The sequence below is a fragment of the Solanum lycopersicum genome, chromosome 4 (genome assembly GCF_036512215.1).
Source record: "Solanum lycopersicum chromosome 4, SLM_r2.1".
In the NCBI taxonomy this organism is placed as follows: Eukaryota; Viridiplantae; Streptophyta; class Magnoliopsida; order Solanales; family Solanaceae; genus Solanum; species Solanum lycopersicum.
The window spans coordinates 61,509,775-61,537,021 of record NC_090803.1 but is presented as its reverse complement, the minus strand read 5'-3'; the positions used below and the strand labels follow the sequence as shown (position 1 = coordinate 61,537,021).

Below are 27,247 nucleotides of genomic sequence, written 5' to 3'. Positions count from 1 at the left end.
TTTTTCTATAGTGTAATAATGTAAGATGTTGAAGGATGCATGCCCTTTCAAACTGGAAAAAGGTCAATTATTTGAATTAAGAAAGTTTGATAACATGACACACTCAAATGCCCTAATAAAGTTTGGACTATCAAGAAATAGACATATACATATAACATGATGTACATGTACTTCTGTTAGATATCGCGATTGTGTAGATAGGCACCATGAGTTTTGTATGTTTGTGGTGGGTTGGAGGGCTTTTGTACATCATAGCACAAGTCGTGACTATTACTCATATGTTATTTGAGTTGGCGCTCTTTTCTTTAACAACCCTATTTCCTCAAATCAACAAAATGTACTTGTTGCAACTACTATGGCAACAAGAATTAATCCATACAATACGATATATTATATAACAATATGTAACAACCATCCAATCGAGTCGCAAGGTAAAAGAAATTTTGCAAAGGCATAAATAAGTTATGCGTCAAGGCAAAAGAAACTAAGCCATGACACAAGTTATGTCCCAAGAGAATAAGTGCAGTGAAACAAATTAATTAGACCTAAAGGCAAAACAAATTAAGTACAAGGAATAAGTTTAGTGACCTGAGTATGTCCCAAAGTAGAAGTTTAGAAGGATCATTAGCGATAATTAATTTTTCGTTGTCACTAAATATCTATTTTTAACGGCTATTAACATTTTTTGTATGAGTTGCTAAAGCCTTTAGCAACATTGCTTCTAATGACATTTAGCTAATGCAAGTAAAAATTTTAGCTCTCTTTATTAATGTCAATAGTAATTACCGCTAAAAAGTATTTTTATCATAGTAAGTAAATAAAAGTTCTCTGTAAGCTTATCCCATAAATCAGAAATTATCATGAAGGCACTTAAAAGTTTTGCTTGCAAAATTAATTGTGCCCAACAAATATGGTTCATAGTTAAGAATAATTTGGCCCAAGAATTTTCATTAAATAAGCACAAAAATTAAAGTCCACACGAAATAGGGATAGTATGCAAAAACTTGCATTTCAGCCCAAATAACTTTTCTCCATGAACCACCCAAATTCAGTTCAATGTGCACAACTAGGGCTGGGCATAAAGCATTTGATAACCGAATACCGAATTGAATAGAAATTTTTGGTATTTGGTATTCGCTGTGGTATACGAGAATAAAATTTTAAAATTACGATATTCGAATTTAAATTTAATATGAGACATTAATATCATTTGATATTTGGTATTTTTTGAACGTCCACCCTTTGCCCAACTCCTCTACTCATAACCAATATTAAGCAAAATAACAAAAGTGAGTGATGGTGCCAACTAAGAGAGATATAACGTATGTTTATAGAAGACGAGAAACACTTGCAAAATTATGCGGTGCAATGCAATGGAACCAAAATTAGTGACCTTTATAATATGCCAAAAATATAATACATGATCAATGTTTGATGATGATAGCAAGAGTCAACGACAAATGTATATATATGAAAGAATCCATTAAGTTTGTGACAGAGACGTGAAAGAGTGGCAAAAAACAGTTGTAAATAACGACTTATACGTACTTGGACAATTAACATGATATAAGAATCAAGTTCATTCATGTTTGGGCTTCCGATCCATGCTCTAATTGGACCTGAAATCTCACGTGACTTGCGAATGGACAGTTGGTCTGCTTATATGGACTTTGTCCTAAAAAATATATCATATTTGGATAATTTTTCATTTCTCATAATTAGAGTATTTTATTATTCAGTGAGTTTCATACAGAGACATACAAGTAGAAAACAAAAGAAGTAAAAGGAAAGGTGGGATCAGCTAGCTAGAAACTGTTTTCTGTTCAATTTGGCTTATGTAATAAATATTTCTATATATATATATATATAACCATCAGAGCTAAAAAAGATTGAGTTTTGAGTCAAATCTTGAATTATCATTTGAGGCCAAGACTAGTTCTATGGAGGTCAGTGCTGGACTAGTTGCAGGCAGTCACAACAGGGATGAAATAGTTGTTATTCGCCGTGATGGTGAATTCACTGTAAGTTTTTTTCATTTGTGTAAGTGTTATGAATATGACTATGGCTAATTAATAATGTTGATTTATGGTCATCAGGCAAAGTCTATGCAGCAGCAGAGTGGTCATATTTGCAAAATTTGTGGAGATGAAGTGGGGTTCACAATAGATGGAGAGCCATTTGTAGCTTGCAATGAATGTGCTTTTCCAGTTTGTAGAACTTGTTATGATTATGAGCGTCGAGAAGGTAGCCAACTTTGTCCTCAATGCAAAACTCGTTTCAAACGCCTAAAAGGTAATGTGTCATTTTTAATTTTCTTCCTCTGAAATGTTAATTTGCTACTGTATATATTTCTAATTCTTGCAACTTTTTTTGATAGGTTGTCCTAGAGTACATGGTGATGAGGAAGAAGATAACATTGATGATGTTGAAAATGAGTTCAGTTTTCACAATGATCGCGTCAAACATGATTTCCAGAGTTATGGTTTTGATTACTTTGAGCAACACATGTCTTCTTGTGACTCGAGAGATCAACTTCCTCTGCCCAGTGTTATGCATATGCATTATCATGTAATGGTTCTTTTAGCTATGATAAGGCATTGATGAACAAAAATAAGATAACATATGTACATTGCTTTGCAGGTAGATACTGATATTGATCCAGAAAAACATGCATTAGTACCGATTGGTTCAGTAGAGTACGGTGGCAAAGGAGTACTTTCCCTGCCCTACCACTATAACACCAGAGGTAATACACTATAGTAAGACATTAAATCCAAACTCGGAATATATAAAATCTGTAGTGATATTGATGAATTCTTGAATTTTGTTTCTGAAGTGCCACCAAGGTCTCTGGATCCTTCAAAGGACTTGGCTGTTTATGGATATGGAAGTATAGCTTGGAAGGAGAGGATGGAAAGTTGGAAACAAAAACAAGAGAAGCAGCAGATGAAGAAAGACGGAGAGGAAGGCGAAGATGAATTTGATTTATCAGTGTAAGTTCTGCAGAAGCCAACATATCTAACTTGTTGAATTTGTATTATGTGCATTTAGTTTCCATAATATGTGTAACATTCATAGCTAAAGTCAACCTTCTAGTTAATTTTTTTTTATGTAACTCCCAACTCATTACTAGATTTAGATTATTATGGCAGCAGTTAACAGCTAGTACTATTTAATGTGTTAGTGAAAATGTTGATGCATCTTCTATGTATTTGATGTGACAGATAGATATCCAAACATTTATGGAATTGTCATATTGCTGATTTTTGTATTACTTTTTGTGAAATCAGGTTAAATGAAGCAAGACAGCCATTATCAAGGAGATTGCCAATTCCATCAAGCCAAATCAATCCGTATAGAATCATCATCATGATTCGGCTTGTTGTTCTTGGTTTTTTCTTTCATTATAGAGTCACTCATCCTGTTAATGATGCATATGGATTGTGGCTAGTCTCTGTAATATGTGAAATTTGGTTTGCTGTCTCATGGATCCTTGATCAATTCCCTAAGTGGCTTCCCATTGATAGGGAGACTTACCTCGATCGATTGTCCCTCAGGTACTGTGGTTAACCAATTTTACTCCTCTATCATGTTCACATTCTCTTTGTTAATAGTAGCCAAGTACTTTATGTCTTTTAGATATGAAAAAGAAGGGAAGCCTTGTCAACTTTCTGCAGTGGATATATTTGTGAGTACAGTAGATCCACTTAAAGAACCTCCTCTGGTGACTGCAAACACAGTTTTGTCCATTCTAGCGGTGGACTACCCTGTCGATAAGGTGACATGCTATGTATCAGATGACGGGGCTGCTATGTTGACGTTTGAAGCATTATCAGAAACAACTGAGTTTGCCAAGAAATGGATTCCTTTCTGCAAGAAATATAATATTGAGCCTCGGGCTCCTGAGTCCTACTTTTCTCAAAATATAGACTATCTCCAAGGCAAAGTTTTGACTTCATTTATAAAAGAGCGACGAGCAATGAAGGTAAGCTATCATGAGTCATGACTCCCCAAATATTTCCAGGACCTTGAGTCAAAAAATACTGTCTTTTAGCTTTTGGTTGGTGTTTCTTTTGAATAGACTTTACCTGATATTGCAGAGAGATTATGAGGAATTTAAAGTACGCATAAATGCTCTGGTTGCTAAGGTGCAAAAGGTTCCCGAGGGAGGTTGGACGATGCAGGATGGGACTCCTTGGCCCGGTAATAATGTTAGAGATCACCCTGGCATGATTCAGGTACTGAAATTTGGATGTTTATTAATGTTGGTTATTTTGTTTATTCTACCTGTAGTGATTTCTTCTCATGGTTATCATCAGGTCTTCCTAGGCCAGAATGGGGGGCTAGATACAGATGGTAATGAATTACCTCGGCTAGTATACGTATCTAGAGAAAAAAGACCTGGATTCAACCATCACAAGAAAGCTGGTGCAATGAATGCTCTGGTTTGTAATGCATAAATTTTTTACTTTTGCTCTATAGATGCGCGATATTTCTGCTTATGAGCTTAAAATCTATTTAACAGGTCAGGGTGTCTGCTGTGCTCACTAATGCTCCTTATTTATTAAATTTGGACTGTGATCACTATATTAACAACAGCAAAGCTATTAGGGAAGCTATGTGTTTCATGATGGATCCAACGCTTGGGAAGACAGTTTGTTATGTTCAGTTCCCTCAGAGATTTGATGGCATTGATAGGAATGATCGGTATGCTAATAGGAATACGGTGTTCTTTGATGTAAGTGCAAACTTGTACAATCAATGACTGCATATCTGCTTAACATTTCTTTGTACTTGAGTGAAGAGTGTAATTGCTTTTACATGAATCAGATAAATATGAAAGGATTGGATGGTATTCAAGGACCTATATACGTTGGAACTGGATGTGTTTTCAGACGGCAGGCACTGTATGGACTCGATGCACCCAAGCAGAAGAATGCTCCATCTAGGATATGCAGTTGCTGGTTAAAGTGGTGCTGCTGTCAAAGCTGTTGCTCCGAAAAGAAAAAGAAAAATAAGAAGCCTAAATCTGAGGTCAAGCCTCTTTTGAATGACGAAGACTCCCTGGCATTAACGGTCTCTCAAGAGGTCACACAAGGTAAACCGATTCAGACATCCTTGTGCATACTATGCTAGTACCATTTAATTGAAGTTCCTCACTAGCCAGTTCAATTGTTTTATGTCAATGTGGCTTGAGCAGGTGAAAATCGATCTCTTATTTCAGACCACAAGTTAGAAACTAAATTCGGGCAATCTCCTGTTTTTATTGTATCAACACTGCTAGAAAATGGTGGGACTCTTAAAAGTGCTAGTACAGCTTCTCTACTAAAAGAGTCCATTTATGTGATAAGCTGTTGCTATGAAGATGAAACAGAATGGGGAAAAGAGGTATAAAATTCCTTGCGTTCTAATCGTGTTCAAAATGTAGTGATTGTTCAATCTAACTACTTTGAAAATGCAGATTGGCTGGATATATGGTTCAGTCACTGAGGACATATTAACAGGCTTCAAAATGCACTGTCATGGCTGGAGATCCATATATTGTATGCCTAAAAGGCCCGCATTTAAAGGATCAGCACCGATCAATCTATCAGACCGTCTTCACCAGGTCCTTCGATGGGCACTTGGTTCTATTGAAATCTTTTTTAGCAGGCATTGCCCTCTCTGGTATGGATATGGTCGTGGTCTCAATTGGCTCGAACGTTTCTCATACATAAACGCCACCATTTATCCATTCACGTCTATTCCCCTGGTCGCTTATTGCACTCTACCTGCCGTATGCTTGCTCACAGGAAACTTCATTGCACCTAAGGTAAAAAAAAGAAAAAAAAAAGACTTAGCTTCCTTATATCTATCGACACATGAAGAACTCAGCAAGAAAGATAACTCATTCTGTTAAATGTTGCAGCTTGACAACATTGCTAGCCTGTGGTTTTTGTTACTTTTCATTAGCATTTTTGCAACAAGCATTCTTGAAATGAGATGGAGTGGAGTCGCGATAGATGGATGGTGGAGGAACGAACAATTTTGGGTGATCGGAGGTGTATCAGCACATCTATTCGCTGTGTTTCAAGGTTTACTAAAAGTGTTAGCTGGTGTTGAAACCAACTTCACAGTAACATCAAAATCCGGAGACGATGAAGAATATGCAGAGCTTTATGCCTTCAAATGGACAACTCTGCTCATTCCACCAACCACATTGTTAGTGATAAACATTATAGGAGTTGTTGCTGGTATCTCCAATGCTATAAACAACGGATACGAGTCATGGGGACCGTTGTTTGGGAAGCTGTTTTTTGCAATCTGGGTGATTCTTCATCTCTATCCATTCTTGAAAGGACTTGTTGGTAGAAACCATACAACTCCAACAATCTTCATTGTCTGGTCAATCTTACTTGCTTCCATATTTTCACTTCTGTGGATAAGGATTGATCCGTTTTTGGCGAAAACAGACGGTCCACTTCTTGAAGAGTGTGGATTGGATTGTAACTAGTTTGTGATCCACTTTTTGTTGTTTTGGCTATTTGGTTTCATTCAACTTTTGTACAATCCATTGAGCTATATGTCAATACAAGTACTACTCCAGTAGATCATCTTTTTTTGCACAACACATAATGAAGCTATCGCTCACTATTATCAACTACTACCATTATCAGCTATCACTCGATACAACACCACCATCCTTTATTAGTCACAACCACCATGATGCCATTACTACCGTAAATTGTCACCATTTACAATTATCACCATCATTAACACAATAACCATCAATCGATAATAATGATCATTATTGATTATATTATCCACCACAACTATTAATACCACTAGCTATTACCTACAACACCACTATTAGCCAACTACCATCCCTAATTGACGCCAACCATAGGTGGATCTGCATGTGCATCTGTTAACTTCAAAAAAAATCATGTATATCTATTTTGAGAAATTGACAGAAACTAAGATATAATTAACAGTGTGCTCATGATGAATATATGAGTATTCTTATGCAGCTAATACAAGACAGAGGAACCATTTGGATCTAGCTAGAGCATAATGTTGTTGATATAATTAGATTAATCGAGAATTTTATTGAACTTTATATTTAATAATTTTAGATTATAACAAAAAGAAAACCTATACTTAAAATAATGTTAGAAAAACAAAAAACATAATTATTTAATATATTTATACGTATATCAAAATTCAAACATTTAAATCTTAATTCATATATTAATTTTCAAATATTTTAATAAGAGTATAAATAAAAGCACATAAGTCCTTACATCATTAGTGCAGAGACAAGTTCCAATATATGACCATGGAAGTGTTAAGTTCTAATCAATAATAATTGAGATTAACATATTCCTAAGATAAGATTTGTTGTTGTCACATACCAAGACACTGAATTAAGCCCTTAATTGCTAATTTACTATACGTGGAGTAGTGCTTCCATTAGTTTTTTTTTTCACGAAGAGCACTAATTAATTAAACTGTATTTATTATCAGACAAGTGTAACTTTAGTAACTGAACAAATTGGATTCCAATGTAATATACTATAGATTAGCCTTTTTGGAGGCATAATTACTTTTGTCAATTAAGATTAGTGGCAAACATATATATGATCACTATCAACCACCAACAATTTCAATTGGCAATTGCAACATTTTATTTATTATATTCATCGTTAGTTATATATATATATGATGCTCTTAAATTATAGTATAATCTCCTTTTACTGCTGATAGGATTGTATATAATTAATAAAGTCACTTTGCAGTTTGTAGTCATCAAACAAGTAAAAAGGTAAAGACAAAATGACAAAAATGGCCCTTTCTATATGTTTGGAAGTAGAATTCAAAATAATCTCTTAATATATGCACTAAACTGTTTTGGACCCTATGAGTTCATCAAAAATTAATATTATTAATTAATTTCTACTTTGATTGATTCGGTTAGATTTTATATATTGTTAATTTAGTTTTAAAATTTTTAAATATGGTGAAACTATGATCAAATCAATAAGATTTTTTCTTGTCGATTTTTGATTTATCGACTATTGAGCCTTAATGATTTAATTTTGGATTAACTAATAAGAAAATGTTCATAATATAAATATATAACTTCTCCAATAATTTGACACAACAGAGCAATATATACCTTACATAATGCTCATAAAATAAAAATATTAACAAGTACAATATGAAAAAAAATTATACAAGTGCAACATAAATTAAAAATTTATGATGAGTTGAAGACTAAAAAGTAAAGATTACGGTAACCAATAAGGTATTGATTATTGATATTTAATATTTATGTCGGGATAAAAGAGTAAATTATCATAACCCAATACTAAAAACTAAAAACAAAATCGATAATTTTTAATTTTTATAAAATTGTTAAAAATTCGCCAACTAATAACCTAATAATAACAAATCAATAATATTTTTTTTTGCAGCTTAATTTATTGATTGATTTGATTTTTACCCCCCTCTATTGTTAAATATTTAAAAACTTTGAATGTTAATAACATATAAAATCTTAGTAGTTCATCAATTTATTAATTATATAAACTTTACCTTATTGACGAGGATTCGATTCTTGTGAAGGGGAAGGAGACAAATAGCGCTATCAAACAAGGTGTTTGAAGAATCTAAGAGAGGACCACTCACTAATAATAAGGTCCAGAATGCCCACTAATAATGCCTCACAACTGTTCTTTTTCAACATATGTCTATGGACCGGGTCGACATTTTATTTATATTCTTTCCCAATCACTTCTTCAATTTTTTTAAAAAAAGTTTGTTTGGATTAGCTTAAAAGTCGATCAAATATATTTTTAAGTCAGTTTTTGATTTGACAAATACTCAAAATAACTTAAAATAAATCAGAAATCAAAAGCAAGTCTCCCCTATTTTTTGTTTTTTTACTTAAAAGTCAATTTAATTTGACTTTTATTTTTGACTTAAAAACTCTTTTAAGTCAATTTAAACGGGTTCTAAATATTCATTCTTAATTATCAATCGTATCAGTAGTTTAAGTCTATTAATTTGTTTTGTATATATTGTGTTTGATTATGTTATATCGATTTACTCTTTATTAAAACGAATTTATTTCAATTTATAAAATCTTAAAAGTTAAACTAAATCATTTAAAGTGAAACGAAAAGAGTATCGAGCGAAAGAAATTAAACGAAAAGGGAGTGGATTTTCCCCCCCAAAAAGTTGTCCATCATATAAAGTAAAAGAAGTAAGAAAAAAAAAGTAGGGAGATGATGATTCATGAAATTAAGGAATTGCTTTCATGACGTAGTGTACTTTAATTATAAAACTACTACTAATAAATTAGTGGAATTTGCTTACACAACTTTACTTTTCAACTAATTCTTTCATCATCCTTCTATGATACATTCTCAATTAATTATCATATACTATATAGTTCTTCATATATGTGCTGATGAAATGATGTAGGACTTAGTTTCCAACAAGACCTAGATTTCCCTTTTTCTTTTTTTTCCTTATTAAGCCTAATCTTTTATTAATCGCGAAACACCAATTTCATGAAACAAAACGTTAGTAAGTTGCTATATCACGTCTATGGTTCAAAATCGAAACTATTTAATTATTAAAGTAAAATTAATTTTCACCCTAAAACGAATATATACGTATTAGAAGACATATGGTGCTGTCAATTTTAATTTAATTCCAAGTTAAAAGGACTATAGGTTAAAAAAAAAATAGGTTAAAGTATGAGCAAGTGTGAACTAGTGAGACTTTATTGACTTATAGTGAATCTGACATACATAATTTAATTTAATTAAAGTATAGCAGAGGCCAGTGTGTCAGCATTCACCGCACGAACACATACACTTAACCATTTTTTATTTTATTTTTACTGTATCTTTATTTTATTTTTATTGGCTTTTGGACCTTAGTGTATATGACAGACAGGTTTGAAATTGAGCTTCTACCTTGTGATGATGATTCAAATGGTTATTCAAGGTGGTAAATCATTTATTCATAAACGTATCTGATTAAAATTAAATACTATAATTTATTTTAAATATATTAAATTTAAATAATTTTATGTATATTTGAAATATATAGATAAATTTTATTCGCCTCTCTCACCTACCTTTTATTTTATTTGTCATTCTCTTATGTATATGGGGTATCACAGATACATGTATCTACTGTGGTTCACATATGTTTGGGAGGCATGAATATCTTGCTCGTCACTCTCTTATGTATATGACATCTTGTAAACATGCGAATCACACTACATATACAAATACATATATTTAGTGTGATTATATATATATCTGAAATACATGATTATTCGCTCGCTTCCATTTCTATTTTAGTTATTTGAATAGAAATTCTTAATTTATGATAATAAAAAAAATATGTAATTAATATATTATACGGACATATATCTAATAAATAGAGAAAATTGTCACAATTATTTTCTTTTATTTTAATTTATTTATGATTATTTAAACCTTATCGAACCCCGTTCCATGCGTTTGTTTATCCAAGAGAGTTAGCACCAATGCTTTACTTCTTAAATATTCTTCTTTCAGAAAAAAGAAAGATTAAATTGTTGGTTCTTCTATGGTTCATTAATACTTATATACTTACTTTAATTATATAAAGGAGTTTATGATATGGTCCCCTCAATTATTTACTGATTCTAATTTTTGTGATACCTTGCTCACCACAACCAGTCTTCCTTTGTCCTAGACAAAAATTCAAAAATAAAGTAGACATTCCAAAAACAAATAACTTAGTAATTATTTTTCTTTCTTCTAGAAAATTATTTGTACACTAATTAAACTCCGTCATTTGTCTAACCAAGAGAGTTGGCAACACTGCTTGAAGTCTAAAAGGTGACATGTGATCGTCGATAAAACTAAATCAGCAACTTTGAGATTGAGTATGGCTTTGTGTTGTACTCGATAAGGTTAGATCTATTTTTTTGTAATTTAAGATAACGATGCAGATAAATTTAGTTTAAAGAATTTATTGATAGTTAATCTAAAGATCTACATTCTCTACCGCAATGTTACTTAACAATTCATAGGCCCTTAATTCCCTATTACAAATTCAATTGTTATCTCGAATCACCAACTTATAAACACTTTGGTTGCTTGAATAAATTTTTGGAAAAAGAAATGAAATTGATGTTTCTTGTATTATTTTTATGTACTTTTATGTTTTCAATATTAAAAGAAGACTATGATCTGGTCCCCTCAATTATTGACATATTCTAATTTTAATAATAACTTGTTCACGATCCTCTTTTTTCCTTCCACAATGTACTAGACAACTCAAATAAAAAAAAAACAATACAAGAAATCCGTTTTAAAAAAAAAATAGCAGAACTTATTATAAAAAAACCACACTACTTGTTGATTTGTTTATATATCCTTCATTTACTTTTTAATTTAATTATACATAAAAGAAGAAAATGTTCTAGCTCGCTCAATTATTGATAAGACTAATTTTTCTCACCCTCAATTTCAACAAATCAATTACGTATAAGCAAATTTTATTTTTTTCTCATAGAAATAGAGAGATTTGTTTATTTCTAATAACTCACTGGAAAGGAAGAATATAAATAACAAGAAATTAAATAAGAAAAAGGACCTTGTAATACATTTTAATTATAATAATAAGGCTAAGAAATGACAATAATAAGGGTAATACCATTTTTATATTCCCAACTGGCTTTACTTTAGATGGGGTTCTCATTGCTGGCCTGCCCCAATCACAGGGACAACAGGTATCACACCACTCACCAGGGAATCTCATAGTAACTAAAACCACATGACCAAAATTATTTCTTATTTTTTTCTTCGAAATCACAATTTTAATATAATTCCATAAATAAATTATCCGATAGATCTTCAACTCAATAAAAAAGGTACTCAACTCAAAAATAATCTGGGTTCTTCAAAAAAAACCTGCAATTTCTTTTTGAGATTTTATACTAATAAAAACAATTGAATACATAGTACTAGTAGAAGTAATTAAAATGGCTGCATACAAATTATTAACTGAAACCTTGCAAAACTCAGCCCAGAATTTCTTTTTGTAGAGAGAGAAATATATTTATATCATCATCATCATCATTCATCATGCAGATCTTACTCTTAACAACATGTATATACATATACATATTATATAGCAGCTTTGATATGCATTTTTTTGGTGTGTGTGTGGGTAACGTACTGATTAACCACATCACGTTTGATTCATGATCCATACATGGCGTCTACTAAAAATTTCCACTACCTAAACGGCGGCGACAGTCTCGCTTGTGGCGGAAACGTCAGATCCCTTCCCGCCGGCTACGGCGGCAGCGACGGAGTTCTTCATGTAGTCCTTTCTAGATGCAACCAACGAACACTTGTCCTTCTTCTCATCTAGATTCATCTGCTGCTGTCTACACTCTAGACTGCAAAAAGCACTATCTCCTCTGCAAAATTCGACAATTCAAACGAATGATGGTTTATGTAAATTGACTGTCGAAGAGTAGGATTATTAGCAAAACTAAAAATTCGTACCTGTACATGTAGATATCCCGGCCAGGGATTAACCGGCGTTTACAGAGGAAGCAAGCTTTCAAAAAATTAGCAGTTTCTAGAAAATCAGCAGATTTACGGCGGTTTCTGACGGAAACGGTTTTCGCTGCTGTCAATAAACGTTGTTGATCTAGGTGTTGCTGCTGGGTGTTTGCAGGTGAAAAAGGATTGTGAGGATCGAATGGATTATTGTAATTACTAAGAGAAGAATTAGGGTCAGGATTATTGAGATTGAGATCTAAAGTGAATTCTGTCATACTTGTTGTTCTCTTCATCGGTGGCCGAGTCCTCTTCCCCAGCAACATTTTTTTCTTCTTCGATTTACAGAGAGAGCGAACAGAGGAAGAAGAAGAAGAAGAGTGAGAGTGGGGAAGATGTGTTGGGAAGATAAAGAAGAGAGCTAAAGCGCAAGGAGAGAATCTCCACCCTTGATTGTGTATTATTTCATCAAATATTTTATAAATTGAAATAATTTTTACTATTTCATTTTCTCAGATTCCATCTCGTTCGTTACTCTTCGTCGTTTTATTTGGAACAAATTATACTAATATTTATGATATTAATAAAATATTTATAATATTGATTTATCAAATATAAACGACTTATTTTAATTTAACTTTTTAAAATAAATAACTTCTTTTTTATTATATTTATTGTTTCAAATAATCATAAATATTTGTTTAGCTATACATATAATTATCTCAATAAGATTTAAAACAAAAAAAATTAAAATTATGTTACTTTTAAATTATTCTGAAAATTATTTAATCTTAATATACTATTTCCTTTCAAATAAATGTCATTTTAAAAATAATTATATTACTTGAAATATTCAAGACAGTATATTTTTTCAATTATAGATTTTATTTATTTCAAGAGATATTTATTAAATAATAATATAACTACTAAAATTATATTTATTAAAATTTTAAAATGTAAATGTTTATTTGAAACAGAAGATTTTCATACAATTAGCGTCACATAGTACGACTTTTTGATACACACCACTAATATAAAAAAGTCCATTCATTTTTAATGAATGAGAAAATGAAAAGATACGTGTACTTTAACTTTCATTATGACTCAATTAAAAAGTGTAACTGAATATTAATATATTTATATGGAGTTTTAAATTTTGTGCTAGACAAAGCTCTTTTACATAAAGTGAAATGGAAATGGCCGAAATATGTAATTTTTATTTTAAAGTTTTAGTTTCACTCGATTAAAGTAAAAAAAAATAAAAAATGAACAGCAAATATTCATCATTAATATATTTGGAAAAGAAATGAGAATCAGATGTGATTGGTCATACATCCTTAAAATTAAACAGAAAATCAACTGATTTTTTCTACGAAAAAGTTTTGAATATATGTTATATACATTGAGGTTTTATGGGATTCTTTAAACGAGTTTTATTTCATAAATTCATGAAATATTAGTAAAAAGATCGAGATATAACCTAGTACAGTAGTACTACTATGAATGAAATATTTTTATTTCTTCGTATATTTTTTTTATTATTGCAATTTATTTGTCGGTTATATTTAAAATTCGTTGCAATTTGCAGACATATATATAATATACTCTTCCACCAACTATTATACAAATTAGATGTATCGTATACATATATTTTTAATACATACTAATAATCCATATTAAGATAGAAACTTTGTTTTTCATCTAAGATCAATTTTTTTTCTTTTCAAAAGAAAAATATTTTTATGAATCATGGGTTTGGACAGCACAATAATTCTTGAAATAAAATATTAAATGAACCCATCATATATTAATTTCGATTTGACATAATATAAATGGAGAAATAGTTTTTGATTTGATTGTTACATAGTAATTCGTAGAAATTTTCCATTGTCAATTAATCATCTCATTAATACAATCCAAATGTCAATTCTACTCTGCCTTAATTATCAAACTGGTTTGTTGCAAAATTAGAAAATAATTGTATTTGTAATTAAGTTACCAAAGAAAATAAATCATCACACTAATAATAATTAGATTGGGACACTTAAGCAGTTAAAATGGTCCATTAAGAAATCAAGTTATTCAACTGTCCACTATTAATTGTCATACTTTTTATTTTTAGAGTCAAACTTTAAAACTTTGACCTATATTTTAGGATATATTTTTTCATCATATTGATATGTAAAAATTGCAATATACAATACTTTTTATATATTTTTTGAATATCTAATTTTTTTGTTTAAAAATTAAATTAATGTAATCTAATTTAATTTTGAAAATAAGCCAAATTGACTTATGAAAAATATAAATAAAAGTGAACAGAGTAATACTTTTCGAAATCTTTGCTGTAAACATGGTTTAGATTTTGTAAATAAGAATATATAACTTAATTATCTATTTGTTAAAGTTTATAAAATTTAAATTTTGTAAATGATTTGGTTTAAGGAAGAAAAAAACAGCTTAGTCAGCATCCCATGAAATGGGCCCCATAAATGTGCCATTATTAGAAGGGAGAGATTCAATGGGTATTTGGTGAAACAGTCCCACTCAATGAATTCGTTTGTCCCTCTTCCCAAAATCTTAACCCCACAATTTCATATTCTACTTTTTTTTTACCGTTTTAAAATTATTTGTTATTTAATTTGATACGAATTTTTTTAAAAAAATTTTAAGGTTATAAATCAATGATATGTCAAATATAGTGAAAAATAATACGATTTTCGTTCCATTTTATTTGAAGTACTTTGATTCAACATTGAGTTTATAAAAGAAAGGAAATTTTTTAAAATTTATTGTCTAAATGAACGATAAGAATTTGTGTGACAATAAATTATTTTATTTAAAGTTTTTATTAAAGATAAAAATGGATATTCTAAAGTTAAATTGTTATTTAATATAAAAATGTGTTAAATTTTGTTTAACAATGACTAAAAAAAAAAAGTCATATAAATTGATATTAGAGTAGATAGAAAGTTAAAATTTTAAAGTTACAAAAAAGGAAAATAACATTCTTTTTTTTAAAAAAATGAGTATTAAAAAGAAAAAGTAGGATAAATAAATTAAACTACTTTTTTACATATTTTCTGTTAATCTATTTATTCTCCTTTTATGTAAGAGTACGTGAATACTACATCAAAAATGATCTTTAATAGTAAATAGTAGATATATAATTATCGCTAAAAACATTAAACCTAATACAATTAACTAATTTCACTATATATTTCAACATTTATACATATTTATTACCGCTAAAATAATTTTGAAATCTGTGGATTTACATTATCCTATATTTTTACCATTAGTTTAAAGGAAAAATGAAAAAACAAAAAAAAGAGTTGAAAGGGAAAAACAATATAACACTCCTAGAATATTGAAAGTATGTAATATAAAAAGAGTTGAAAGGGAAAAATAAAATAACACTCCTAGAACATTGAAAGTTTGTAATATATATATATATATATATATATATATATTAGGTACTGTTTGGTCCAATTGTTCACACCTTTAGCACTATCTTCATTCTTTCATCTTATTAAATCGTTCATTTTTATCGAGTATAATCCAAATTTAAAAATAATAATATCGTAATATTTATAATAGATAATTAAATATAAGTATTCTAAAAAACCTAACAACAATATTTCTTAAAAAATAGAATTCAATAAGCATTTAATCTAAACGATAAAAACTTATCCTAAAAGGAGCAAGTTTTTTTTTGGGAACATTTAACTAAAGATGGCAAACTAAAATAATATAATTATATGATAAATTTGTGTAAAAGCATAAAAAACTCTATTTTATCTGCCTCCTCCTATCACCAAATTTTTATTTAGATTATTGGTCTGAGGTAAATCTTTGAACACTAGATTGAAGGAATACATAATAGATTTGGGAGTCTCAAAGAGCGTTCACAAGTTGGCCAATTGGATAATAAAAGAATTTATGAGTTGGAATATATAAGGGTAATAATTATTACTTTAATTTATTCTTTATTTGATTCTCTTTCTTGGGAATTTTAAACAATTCCTTCTTTATTTTCATTATGAATTATAATCAAAGTCATGTTCTTATTTATTTTTTAACCCAAACTTTTGTGTGTGTCATGTTCCTTCCAGACATATCATGAACATAAACTTATAAATAATTATGGTGCACCTTTGCCGTGTCAATTAGGGTTTAAAATTTACATTGTAGCTCTTTTTAATAAATATAATTTATAAATATTAATTTTTTCTAAAGTGAAATTTGGATTAGAACTATTTAACGAATGTTATCGTACTTCTAATATATTTTACTCTACACCCGGCTCTAACCATTAACTATGAGAGTTTTACTATATTAAAAATAATCTTTAGCGATCATTAATTAATAATAATATCTTAATTATTATTAACTATATATTTTTAAAAGTAATTAACACTCTTTGTATATGTTTTAAAAATCTATATCAACATTAGATCTAACGATAATTAACAAATGTCGGTTAGATTTTAACACGCTTTATTATTAATAAGTATTCCTTCTGTTCCTTTTACTTGTCAACTTTTGACTTGACACACTTATTAAGAAAATATTAATTGATATATTGAGTTTATCATTTTACCTCTATAACTGATAGAATCTCAAATATCTTTATTCACTTTATTTTTCAAAGACATTAACTTAAAATTAATAAATTAACTATATAATAGGTAAAAAAATATTCTTTCATGATTTGTCAAAAATAATGAATAAAAAGAAAAAAATTGAATAAAGTAAAAAGAAACAAAGAAAATATACTTATGGCTAAAAAAAAGTTTTTGTTGCTGTGTTTGTTGCTTCATTAACAATCATCTATTAATATTTTGTACGTGCTGATCTATTAAATATAAAGTTTAATTTGCACATTAAAGTTTTAATATTACTTCAAATATGTTATGGTCGTCGTTGTGAGATGATTATCATTATTAGAAATAGATTTTTTTTTTGTGAATCATTAAAAACAATTATATTATAAATATTTTTTTACACTTCATTTTTATTGAATCAACTCATTAGATAAATACATGATTAAAAGAAGATTTTCTTTAAAATTTGAAGATATGTGCAATGAACATATTTTCTTTTTTTATCGATTCAATCAAAACTTATGAAAATTAGTACAAAATATTTTTGAGTGGATAACTTCAATGAGAAAATAATAATTTTTTTAGTCTTATCTTACTCTCATTATTTCCCTTACGCATAATTTTATTTGTTTTATTATCCTTTTTTTAATCTTTTTCTTTCCATTCTAAGTTTCAACTGAAATAATAAGAAATTTGCCGCAATTAGCTTAAACAGAACACAATACAAACAGAAAGAAAATTTATTGTCCTAGTAACTATGATAAGATTATCAATTAGAGTAATTTTGTCAGAGAGTAGTTTACACTTCAATGGAAACAATATTATTTATATCGTAGTAGAAAAAAAATTTATTCACATCAAGTGTTTATATCAAGTCAATGTAATACGTAATTTAATAAAGTAAAATATACGTAAATTAATTATGATTAAATAAAATAAACTATTAATTTAAATACATGACATCCGGCTTTACGTACTGCGGATAAGTTTTACTGAAAAAATTTAGTTTATCGGTGCATGTTGCTCTATTATGGCAATTATCTCTATAAAATAATTATCATATATTGTTATTCTAGAGTCAATTTCATTGACTTTTCAAGTTAAATTTAATTAGATTAATTCGTTATTTGAAATTTAAAATTTAAGGAGTAAAGATAATATAGAAAACACCATTTTTTTTTATATCAATAGTTTTGATTTAAAAAAATTATCTTAAAATATTGATCAAAATTTATATTGTTTAATATAAATGGACTGGGAGAATATTTGATATTTAAATGTATGCAAACGTACAATTGAAGTAAAGGTATCCAATTAATTAAATATGGTACACATTACACAAACAAAAAACTATGTGTGAAAGAAAGGGAATAAGCCTCTAAATTAAACAAAAAATCCCACTAATCAATAACATAAAAATAAAGGGAAAAGGGTCTGATATACCTCTCAACTTTGTCATTTGGAGCTGATATACCCCTCGTTATAAAAGTGGCTCATATATGCCGTTATCGTTATACAAACGGCTCACATATACCCATGCCGTTACAAAATGACTCACATATACCCTTCATTTAACGGAAGTTAAAAAATTAGTTTTAAATTTATATTTATTACTTCTAAATTTTTTTTAAAAATTATTTAGGGATATATATGATTCTTCTATCAAAATTCAAGGTATAATTTAATTTTTTTCATACATAAATTATTTTTTGACTTCTTTTATTATAATTATTTGAATTTCTTATTCTTATTTTATTTTTTTCTTTCATTCCTTAGTTTAAAGAATAAAAAATTAAACTATTTTTTTGTGTGTATTGTAATTTAATTTCATATTCGAAGAAAAAATTTACTCATCTACAATAAGTTTTACAAGAATATTAGTGAAACATAAATAAATTTGATTATCAAAATAATAATTATAAATTAGTCATTGAAACAAAAAAAAGTCAAAAAAATATATTTGATGAGGATTAAATTTACTCATATGGGATTATATTTTCTAGAAAAAAATAATAATTTCATTTCTGTTAGAAGAAAAGGGTATATGTGAGTCATTTGTTTACAAATAGGGTATATATGAGCCACTTTCATAACAAGGGGTATATCAGCTCTAAATGACAAAGTTGAGGGGTATATCAGACCCTTTTCCCAAAAATAAATCATAACTGGTAAATAATCAAAAAATTTGACTAGAATTTAACTAAAAAATTAAAATATTATGACATTTTTTAAAAAATTAATTAATTTTTTTCTCTTTTTTTGTTAAAAATATTAAAAATAAAATGATAAAAATATTTAAAATAATAAAATAACATACGTAAATATCATTTTGGCCAAATTGATTTTTTCAAAAAAAAAATAAAATAATCATGGTCCTCTAACATTGGTAAAAACATAAGTAATTTTCTTGAAAATATCATGTTGATGAGGTCATAGATGGTGTATCAAAATTAGTAAACTAATTAAATATCTTAGTATTAATTAATAGTTATTGGAAAATGAAATAAAATGTTAGTTTGCTTCCATAACGGGGTTTTGGGAGTGTCTCTGCAGATTACAATCTTCATTTTTTGCCGTCGATGAGGAAACAATTCCCAAAATTAATATATTTAATTATTAAAAGACATGTACTTTGATATAAAAAAAACTATGTACTTCAGGTTAAAGTTACGTCATTTTTTTTTACTAATTGTACTTGGAGTAAGAAAAAAAAAGAACCAATCAAGGCTGGCATCAACTTATACAAGTGGCAGGCACCAATCTATTTCCAATGTTCATATTAAAATCATACTCTCTTCATTTTCCTTCGTTTTAAAAAGAATGATCTTATTTTTTTAGTTTATTTTAAAAAGAATGATTTCTCTCCTTTTCTGGTAACACTTTAACTTTAAGTTTAGTTTTAGCTTTTCACAGGACATGTTTAAGACCACATGATTAAAGAGCATTTTGGTACATTTGACAGAACTTTAATTTAGAACCACAAGATTAAAAAATCTTCTTTCTTTTCTTAAACTCCCTTCCAAGTCAAACTAGACAATCCTTTTTGAAACGAAAGGAGTAATTTCTTTTCATACATTCTTCGTACCTTATTTATTTTTACTTGTCTATTATACTATCAGGTCAATCGATAAGTAAAAATGGATAGAGAGAAAGAATATTACTCCCCTTGTTTCGATTTATTTATCTGATTTTAAATTGATATGAAGTTTAAAAAAATAATATAATTTTTAAATCTCGTATTTTAAATTAAAAATATATCAAAATATTATTTAATCTTGTAATTTTAAAATAAAAATAAATAAATAAAAACGAAAAATAGATAATTTATGTGAAGTTTAACTTGATTAGTACAAGTAAACATTAATTAAAAAGTTAGTCAGGTGAGCCGTGTCACTGACTCGAAAGATTCTTAGTGTCACAGGGTCAGCTCAGCCTCATCTAATACTTAATTTTCTATCTTAATATTAATCTAAGCTGGAATTATGTGATATAAATATTTGCTAAATGTGTCTAACATAAAATGTTTCACATAGACTATGTAAAAGCATTCAAATGTTTGTCTTTATTTGACTATATTTGATTTGGTATACTTAAGTCTTAAATAAATAATAATATTTTTAATATATGAACCCTAAAATTATCTAAACAATGTTGAAAACTGAACGGTACTTAATAATAAACGTAAATTATATATGAAAATGATGATGAAACTCTTGAATTATTAAACTAAATAAGTAAGATTGAACAATTTTTTTAAATATAATGACAAGTAAAAGTAGACGGATGAAATATTATTTTACATAAAAGTACAATAAATTTGTGTTAAGACTTTTTCCATATTCGTAATTCTGTATTTAAATTTCAAATTTATTATACGAATTGTTTAAAATTTTAAATTTTGATTTTAGTAGAAAGTATATGGATGTATATTAAAGTTTTAGCTGCCTTTCGTTAACGGAGGGGAAAAACTCCCAAGTATAAAAGCTAAAAAAATAATTTAATTACTTAAAATTTCCATAAAGAAACTGTATGATTTATTAGTATTGTTATTACTATAATTATATATTTTCAGCATATACCAACCAACTGATCTTACTATTATTTTTTTATTACATTATTTAATCTATTATTATTTTTTTATTTCTATATAGGCATGTCAAATGTCAATCCTTCACTCCAAATGTCAAATGTTACCTACACAGAAAAAAAAAAATAGAAAAAAAAGAAATCCATAAACGTACTTGGAAATCAATAATGAAGGAGAAATCTCAGGCTGCCAATCAGAACTAATTGCTTATAACAATTTCATACTATTCAATAATTTTTTTTGATGTACTTAGCAACAACATCAACTATACACTATACTACTCCTTTTGTCTCATTTTGATTTGATACGCTATTTATCAAAGTAAAATAAATTTCTAAATTTCAATGTCTAAAATAAAAATATGTAAAATATATCAAATTAAATACCTTATAATCTTATAAACTTAAATATATATATGAAAAATTAAAATTAAACAACTAAGAAAAAAATCATATATTTTATTTAAGCGAATTGAAAAAAATTAAGACAAACAAGTTGATTAGAGGGAGTCTATATATATTTTAAAGTTTATACAAAATTAAAGATGTGATGAGGTTTTGGGGCATGCAAGGCTAGTACTATTTCCATATTCAATTTGTCTACAAACAACATATCAATATTTTTCATCTTTGTTATTATAAAAATGAGAAAGACTTCAAAAAATACTAGTACTACTGTTTTTTTTTTCCAAATTGCATAGATGAATTGATTTGATTCGAATAATCACATTGGACAATATTTTAATTCCCAAAAAACCAAGCATAAAATAACAAGAGAAAGAAGAAGAACATGGTGAATATGTGAAAACTAGCTCCCAAATCATCCATGACCACAAAACCAAATCTTGGAATCTTACTAGCTACGAGAGTTATTGTTGAAGAACAAAATTTGTAGCTTTCTACTCAATTATTCAAAGTTACATTGTTCTTTTCTCAAACAAGAATCTTTTTTTGTTATTGTCACGTGTCCCACGTTAATTAAGGAAATGAAATATATAATTATCTGACTCTTAACATATTAATTTTGAACAATTCTCACTTCATGAATTATTTTTTAAATCAATTTTTATTTGATTCAAACTAATCCATTCCTTATCATCGTATCTGAGTCCGCCTTGTCCAAATTCTCCATTTTTTTTTGTTTATCCATGTTATATATTGTCCACATGACTTCAAATGACCAATTCAAGGAGTATTAGAAGCCTATAGACTATCAAAATTGTGTGAATTACACGGGAATCTTCACGTGAATTTTGAGGAAAATAAGTTTTTTATGAATTTTCATATTAATTTTTTGTATAATTTCAATATAATCTACACGTTTCTTATAGTGATAAAGCGTTAAGGGTTGAAAACAAGTTATTACCTTCAGAATATACAAATAATCTTGATTTATCTGATGTTAATCTTTCACCGTATTATACATATAAAACAATGAATTGTAGCTATTTGAATGAGCTTTAATTATTTTTAGACAATTTTCATATTATAAACTAGTTTTTAAAATTAAATTAGGATAAATATCCAAGTTTTCTTACTAAACAATGACTAGATGAATCTAGTAGGGTCATTTTAGGAGTTCTCAAATTATAACATATATATATATACTCACTTTTCTAACTTTACACCTAAGCATGAAGCTCTAACAATGTCACAATTTCTAGTTTTGTCGTCAGTGTCAACCACTTGTTATAATTTCTACCTTTCATTATATATTTGTATATATTGTACATAGTTCTCCTATTTGTTTGGATATGTCCCACTCATTTTCTCTTTGCCTATTTTCTTGTGACCTTTCTAATACTTAAAGGGTTATTTTACACTTCTCATCGCATCACAAACGTACTATATATAAATTCTATTTTTTAAAAGCAAAAATATAGAGGGTTTCATTTATTATATTTTGTCTTTCGCTTTCCACAAGGCTCATATAATTATAGTGGGGAACACTCTTTATTTTTATTTTATGGTTTGATTGTCAAGCTTAGGCTTACCAAATTCACATATTTAATGATGAATATTAGGTGTTAAATCATCATTTGTAGAAAATTACACTCTTTGTATTGGCTAGCGACCTTAGACTCTCATCAAGATTATATTAATTTTCAGCTAATTTAATTGTGTCAACATATATACATTACATTGTATATTATAAGCTTTTATTGATACATTATATTTGGATATAACATTTTTGGTCCTTAAGTTATTGGTAGCTTCTGGTCCTTGTGATAGACATAATATAAATTTAACATCTAATTAAATGGTGAAATGGTTAATGATTATGATAAATTTATGAATATTCACAAAACAAATGGATCAAAAGTGCTAGATAATGATAAAAATAGTACCTTAAGTATTTCAGTTTTTTCTATAACCTGTCATGTTTGTGAGTTTTCTACTAGTTATCACTAATAATTTATCGAAACACACCTAAATCATTAGGTGTGCGAGTTTCCTACCTGAAACATTGCCATCGTTTAGATAGAAAAGGAGAATAACTGATAATTGAAGACTTGATGTCTATATTAATAAATAGTTGGTGATAGTTTAGGTAGACACTCACACACATGCATGCGTGATAATTCAGAATGAATTAATTAGACACTTCATTGTTTAATTAAGTAAAGATTTAATGTGCTTTGTCAAATATCACATGCACGAAAAACATAACTTACCAATAATTGAGAAATAAAAATGCTATTAACCTAAAAAAATAAAAAGATGAACAAGAATCTTTCCATTAGAATTATAATTATAAAAATATAAATGGTTAGGTTGATATAGAAAGCTAGCAGCAGTGTGACAAGCCCAATCACTACATACACACATCTGAGAGCTACCTCTCATATTATTAGAGTTTGGAGCAGTCCACATATTGGGGGACCAAACTTATGTGAAGTTAGGTGTTGATATTTTAACTTTAGTCAAGAAAAATATAATAGTAATATATATCCCAAAAAAGTCTACTTTTCTTATTATTATAATTGACATTTGTCTTACTTCTCACCATTTTTTAATGAGGATGCATGTTCATGTGGCATAAACAAATAATTTCTTACACATATGTATGTAATGACAGACTCATAATTTTTATTAATAGTGGTCAAATTATAATCTATGTACATTAAATAAAATAAAATGCACTTAGTTATATAGCATAATTTTTTAACATTGGGTTGTCATTACCACTTGTGGAACAAAGGTCATAGTTAGTGTACGATGATGATTACGACTTTTTCAAAAATAAACTTACCCGCAATCGATTTTATACCAAATCACATTAGTTTATCATAGTAAAGGGTATTTTTAATTAGGTGATAATATATATACTAATTTATTATAGCTATAAAGATACAAATCATATATTCATCTGTTTGATGTAAATATTCAATGTTTAGCTAATTTTTCTTGTTTCTAAATGTTCTCCTCTAAACGTTTACTCTACAAGTTTGGATTTTTCAGATCTTTTATACCACTTCACATTAAGAAAAGAAAAAATATTTGTTTTTACTTGGTGAGTTTGAGTTGAAATGAGCTAAATACAGATTATAATTCAATGTGCTCGATTTTTCCAATTTTGATAATTTTTTAATATCTCATAAAATTATTTCCCTTTTTATTACGACTACATATAGTATCAAATAAGCAAAAAGTCTTTTGAAAAAAATATTTCGATAAGATGGGTCAGTTTGAATTACATATAATTCTAATTTGTTCATGAGCTGAAATTTATTGAACTTAAGTAGACTAAGTTGATAAATGGACAGATCGAACGAGTTATCATTTCATGAGTTAATTTTGTCACCTTTATTTATAACAAATAAATAATGAACAGTAGAGTAGTTGATTGTTTTACAATATATATAGAACACTCATTGATATGGGCCCTTTATGTGGCCCAAATTTCCTAAATACACTGTTAATGACAATTGGGCCTACATGGGTACAGCCAAAAAAGTGGGCCGTGTAATAATTTTGACCCACTAAACAACACATGTAATCCGACTCGTACATTATCTTATCAACGATGAACAAAACATTACCCTATTTGGAAACTTTCCCAAAGTACATAATAGACAAAATATATTTCATGTATTTACATTTTTATATTAATATTTGAGGAGTAAAAAAATTGAAAAATTATGAGCACCTAACATTTAAAGACAAAAAAATAAATGCTAAACGGAGGTAGTTACTTATTTTTATTTTTTAAAAATAATTATTTTCTTTCATAAGGAGGATATTATATTGAGCATCGAGCAAGGTAGAAGGATAGAGAGACACGAGTAAGATCAATGAAAGCACCTAAAATTTTCGGTTTGATTTGGTTTCTAATACCAATCGCTTTAATACATGACTTTCTCAACATATTAAATCGGGGATCCACTTACATCATACAATTTTTCAAGAATATCCAAAACGACTTCCCTTCCAATTATTAATCTCCAATTCTGCTTATGTAAACAATAAAATATCATCTTCTGTATTTCCTATTTTTAATATGAATTGCTTATTTTAGTTTGGTGAGATCAGGCTTACAACATGATTACATGACTTTATATATATTTTTGAAAGTGCAATTAATAAAATATACTTACGTAGAACGATTACGTGTGATGATGGAACAATAATCTTTTTAATAATAGTTTGGAATGACTAATTTTATTAAAATTATGGTAGTTAACAACCCATTATATTAATTAGTGAGAGTCCTAAACAATCCATTCTTACACAATAATGCGAGTATATATAACAAAGTTTATAAGGTACTAGCATGTATAAAACATAAAGTGGGGGTGGACATAAATACGAAAAATTAAATCATTTAATTCTTTGATTATATTTTTTCTAGAATTATAATACTTTTTTTGTTCCCTTTTACTTGTTACTTTTTTTCAAAAATAGATTTAATTTTCATTTTCACTTCTTAGATATTAGGTATTCCATTGGGAACTTGTGGAATTTTCTTTTCATTCGATATTTTGTAATAGCCATTTGGAATATCTCTTTTTTTAAAAAAAAAAAAGAAGAGGAAAAAGTAAAAAAAATCCTCTTGCTTTGGTTACTAAAGTTGATCTGTTGCTAGTTTATTACATTGGTGCTTTAATTTATCATACTTTGTGTCTCTCTATCTTTTTACCTTGTCTGATGCTCAATTTAACATCCTCTTTGTAGAAGTGGAGCTAAGTGAGGTTCATGGGTTCGGACGAACCCACTAGCTTTTTCATAGACTTTATATTTGTATTAAAATATTTAAAAAAATTATGTATATTAACTTGTGAACCCCCAAACAAATTAATTTAAAACTCTCAAACTCCTAATCTTGACTCCATCTCTGCCTCTTTGTATCGTGAAGGACTGCAGGAATCCATATAGATGATGCAAGAGTCATTAGTCGGGGATTGGAATCCAGGTCGGGGTCAGGTGCTGAGTCTGAGTTGGTTCACATTGGAGGTGTGGTGGGTGGTGACGGTTGATTGAGAGTTACGGGAATACTTTTCCTATTTATGTTACGAAAGTTATTTTCTTATTTTCTTTAAAATTAGAGGAAAATAAAGTCCAATAGAAAATACTTTTCAAAATGTTGAAGCCATCCAAATTAAATATGAGAAAATTAAAAAAACATGTCCCTTCATACCATACACACCAAAATTGTTTGATGGGCTAAAAATAATGATCTCTAAAAAAAATTTGGGATTATCTTTATCTCATATTCGATTTGGTATATTATTTATTCCCAGCACAACTTTTACGCTAAGAGACTAAATTAATTATCTCATATAGAAGATAGGATAACAAATTTTATGAAATATAAAAAACCGTTTCAACAGAAAAAAAAAAGAGCAAACATATAATAACGGATTTGAAATTTTAACCAAGCATCGCTCGAGAAAAGAAATGTAAAAAATACACGCACACACGCCCAGTGGGACTCGAACCCACAATCCCTTGATTAGAAGTCAAGTGCCTTATCCATTAGGCCATGGGCGC

At 28.4% G+C, this 27,247-nt stretch overlaps 2 protein-coding genes, 1 long non-coding RNA gene and 1 other non-coding gene across 4 annotated transcripts; 1 reads left to right on the top strand and 3 right to left on the bottom strand.

The window, feature by feature from the left end:
- The first annotated feature begins 1,699 nt into the window (after positions 1 to 1,699).
- On the top strand, positions 1,700 to 6,588 carry LOC101263703 (probable cellulose synthase A catalytic subunit 3 [UDP-forming]). The gene is made up of 14 exons (XM_004238471.5): positions 1,700 to 2,021; positions 2,097 to 2,292; positions 2,378 to 2,568; positions 2,641 to 2,746; positions 2,837 to 2,993; positions 3,291 to 3,557; positions 3,640 to 3,985; positions 4,101 to 4,238; positions 4,320 to 4,445; positions 4,526 to 4,738; positions 4,831 to 5,098; positions 5,201 to 5,388; positions 5,462 to 5,812; positions 5,909 to 6,588. Exons 1-14 carry the CDS (start codon positions 1,941 to 1,943, stop codon positions 6,491 to 6,493), a joined length of 3,213 nt encoding a protein of 1,070 aa, XP_004238519.1. The 5' UTR covers positions 1,700 to 1,940; the 3' UTR covers positions 6,494 to 6,588.
- On the bottom strand, positions 5,245 to 8,706 carry LOC138348342 (uncharacterized). The gene is made up of 2 exons (XR_011220870.1): positions 8,578 to 8,706; positions 5,245 to 5,807 (listed from the first exon to the last, which is right to left on the bottom strand). It is a non-coding gene; the product is annotated as an uncharacterized lncRNA (long non-coding RNA).
- A 3,242-nt stretch (positions 8,707 to 11,948) lies between these two features.
- Positions 11,949 to 13,114, bottom strand: LOC101246821 (FCS-Like Zinc finger 5). The gene is made up of 2 exons (XM_004237836.5): positions 12,567 to 13,114; positions 11,949 to 12,478 (listed from the first exon to the last, which is right to left on the bottom strand). Exons 1-2 carry the CDS (start codon positions 12,887 to 12,889, stop codon positions 12,295 to 12,297), a joined length of 507 nt encoding a protein of 168 aa, XP_004237884.1. The 5' UTR covers positions 12,890 to 13,114; the 3' UTR covers positions 11,949 to 12,294.
- Positions 13,115 to 27,174: 14,060 nt separating this feature from the next.
- TRNAR-UCU (transfer RNA arginine (anticodon UCU)) lies at positions 27,175 to 27,247 on the bottom strand. Its single transcript has one exon. It is a non-coding gene; the product is annotated as a tRNA-Arg (tRNA).

Bases quoted from the DNA above. Each gene is read 5' to 3' on its own strand.
- LOC101263703 (XM_004238471.5), top strand. From the start codon at position 1,941: ATGGAGGTCAGTGCTGGACTAGTTGCAGGCAGTCACAACAGGGATGAA. The intron at 2,022-2,096 runs GTAAGTTTTTTT...TATGGTCATCAG, and splicing joins GCCGTGATGGTGAATTCACT to GCAAAGTCTATGCAGCAGCA. The intron at 4,739-4,830 runs GTAAGTGCAAAC...TACATGAATCAG, and splicing joins GGAATACGGTGTTCTTTGAT to ATAAATATGAAAGGATTGGA.
- LOC101246821 (XM_004237836.5), bottom strand. From the start codon at position 12,889: ATGTTGCTGGGGAAGAGGACTCGGCCACCGATGAAGAGAACAACAAGT. The intron at 12,479-12,566 runs GTACGAATTTTT...CGAATTTTGCAG, and splicing joins CGGGATATCTACATGTACAG to AGGAGATAGTGCTTTTTGCA.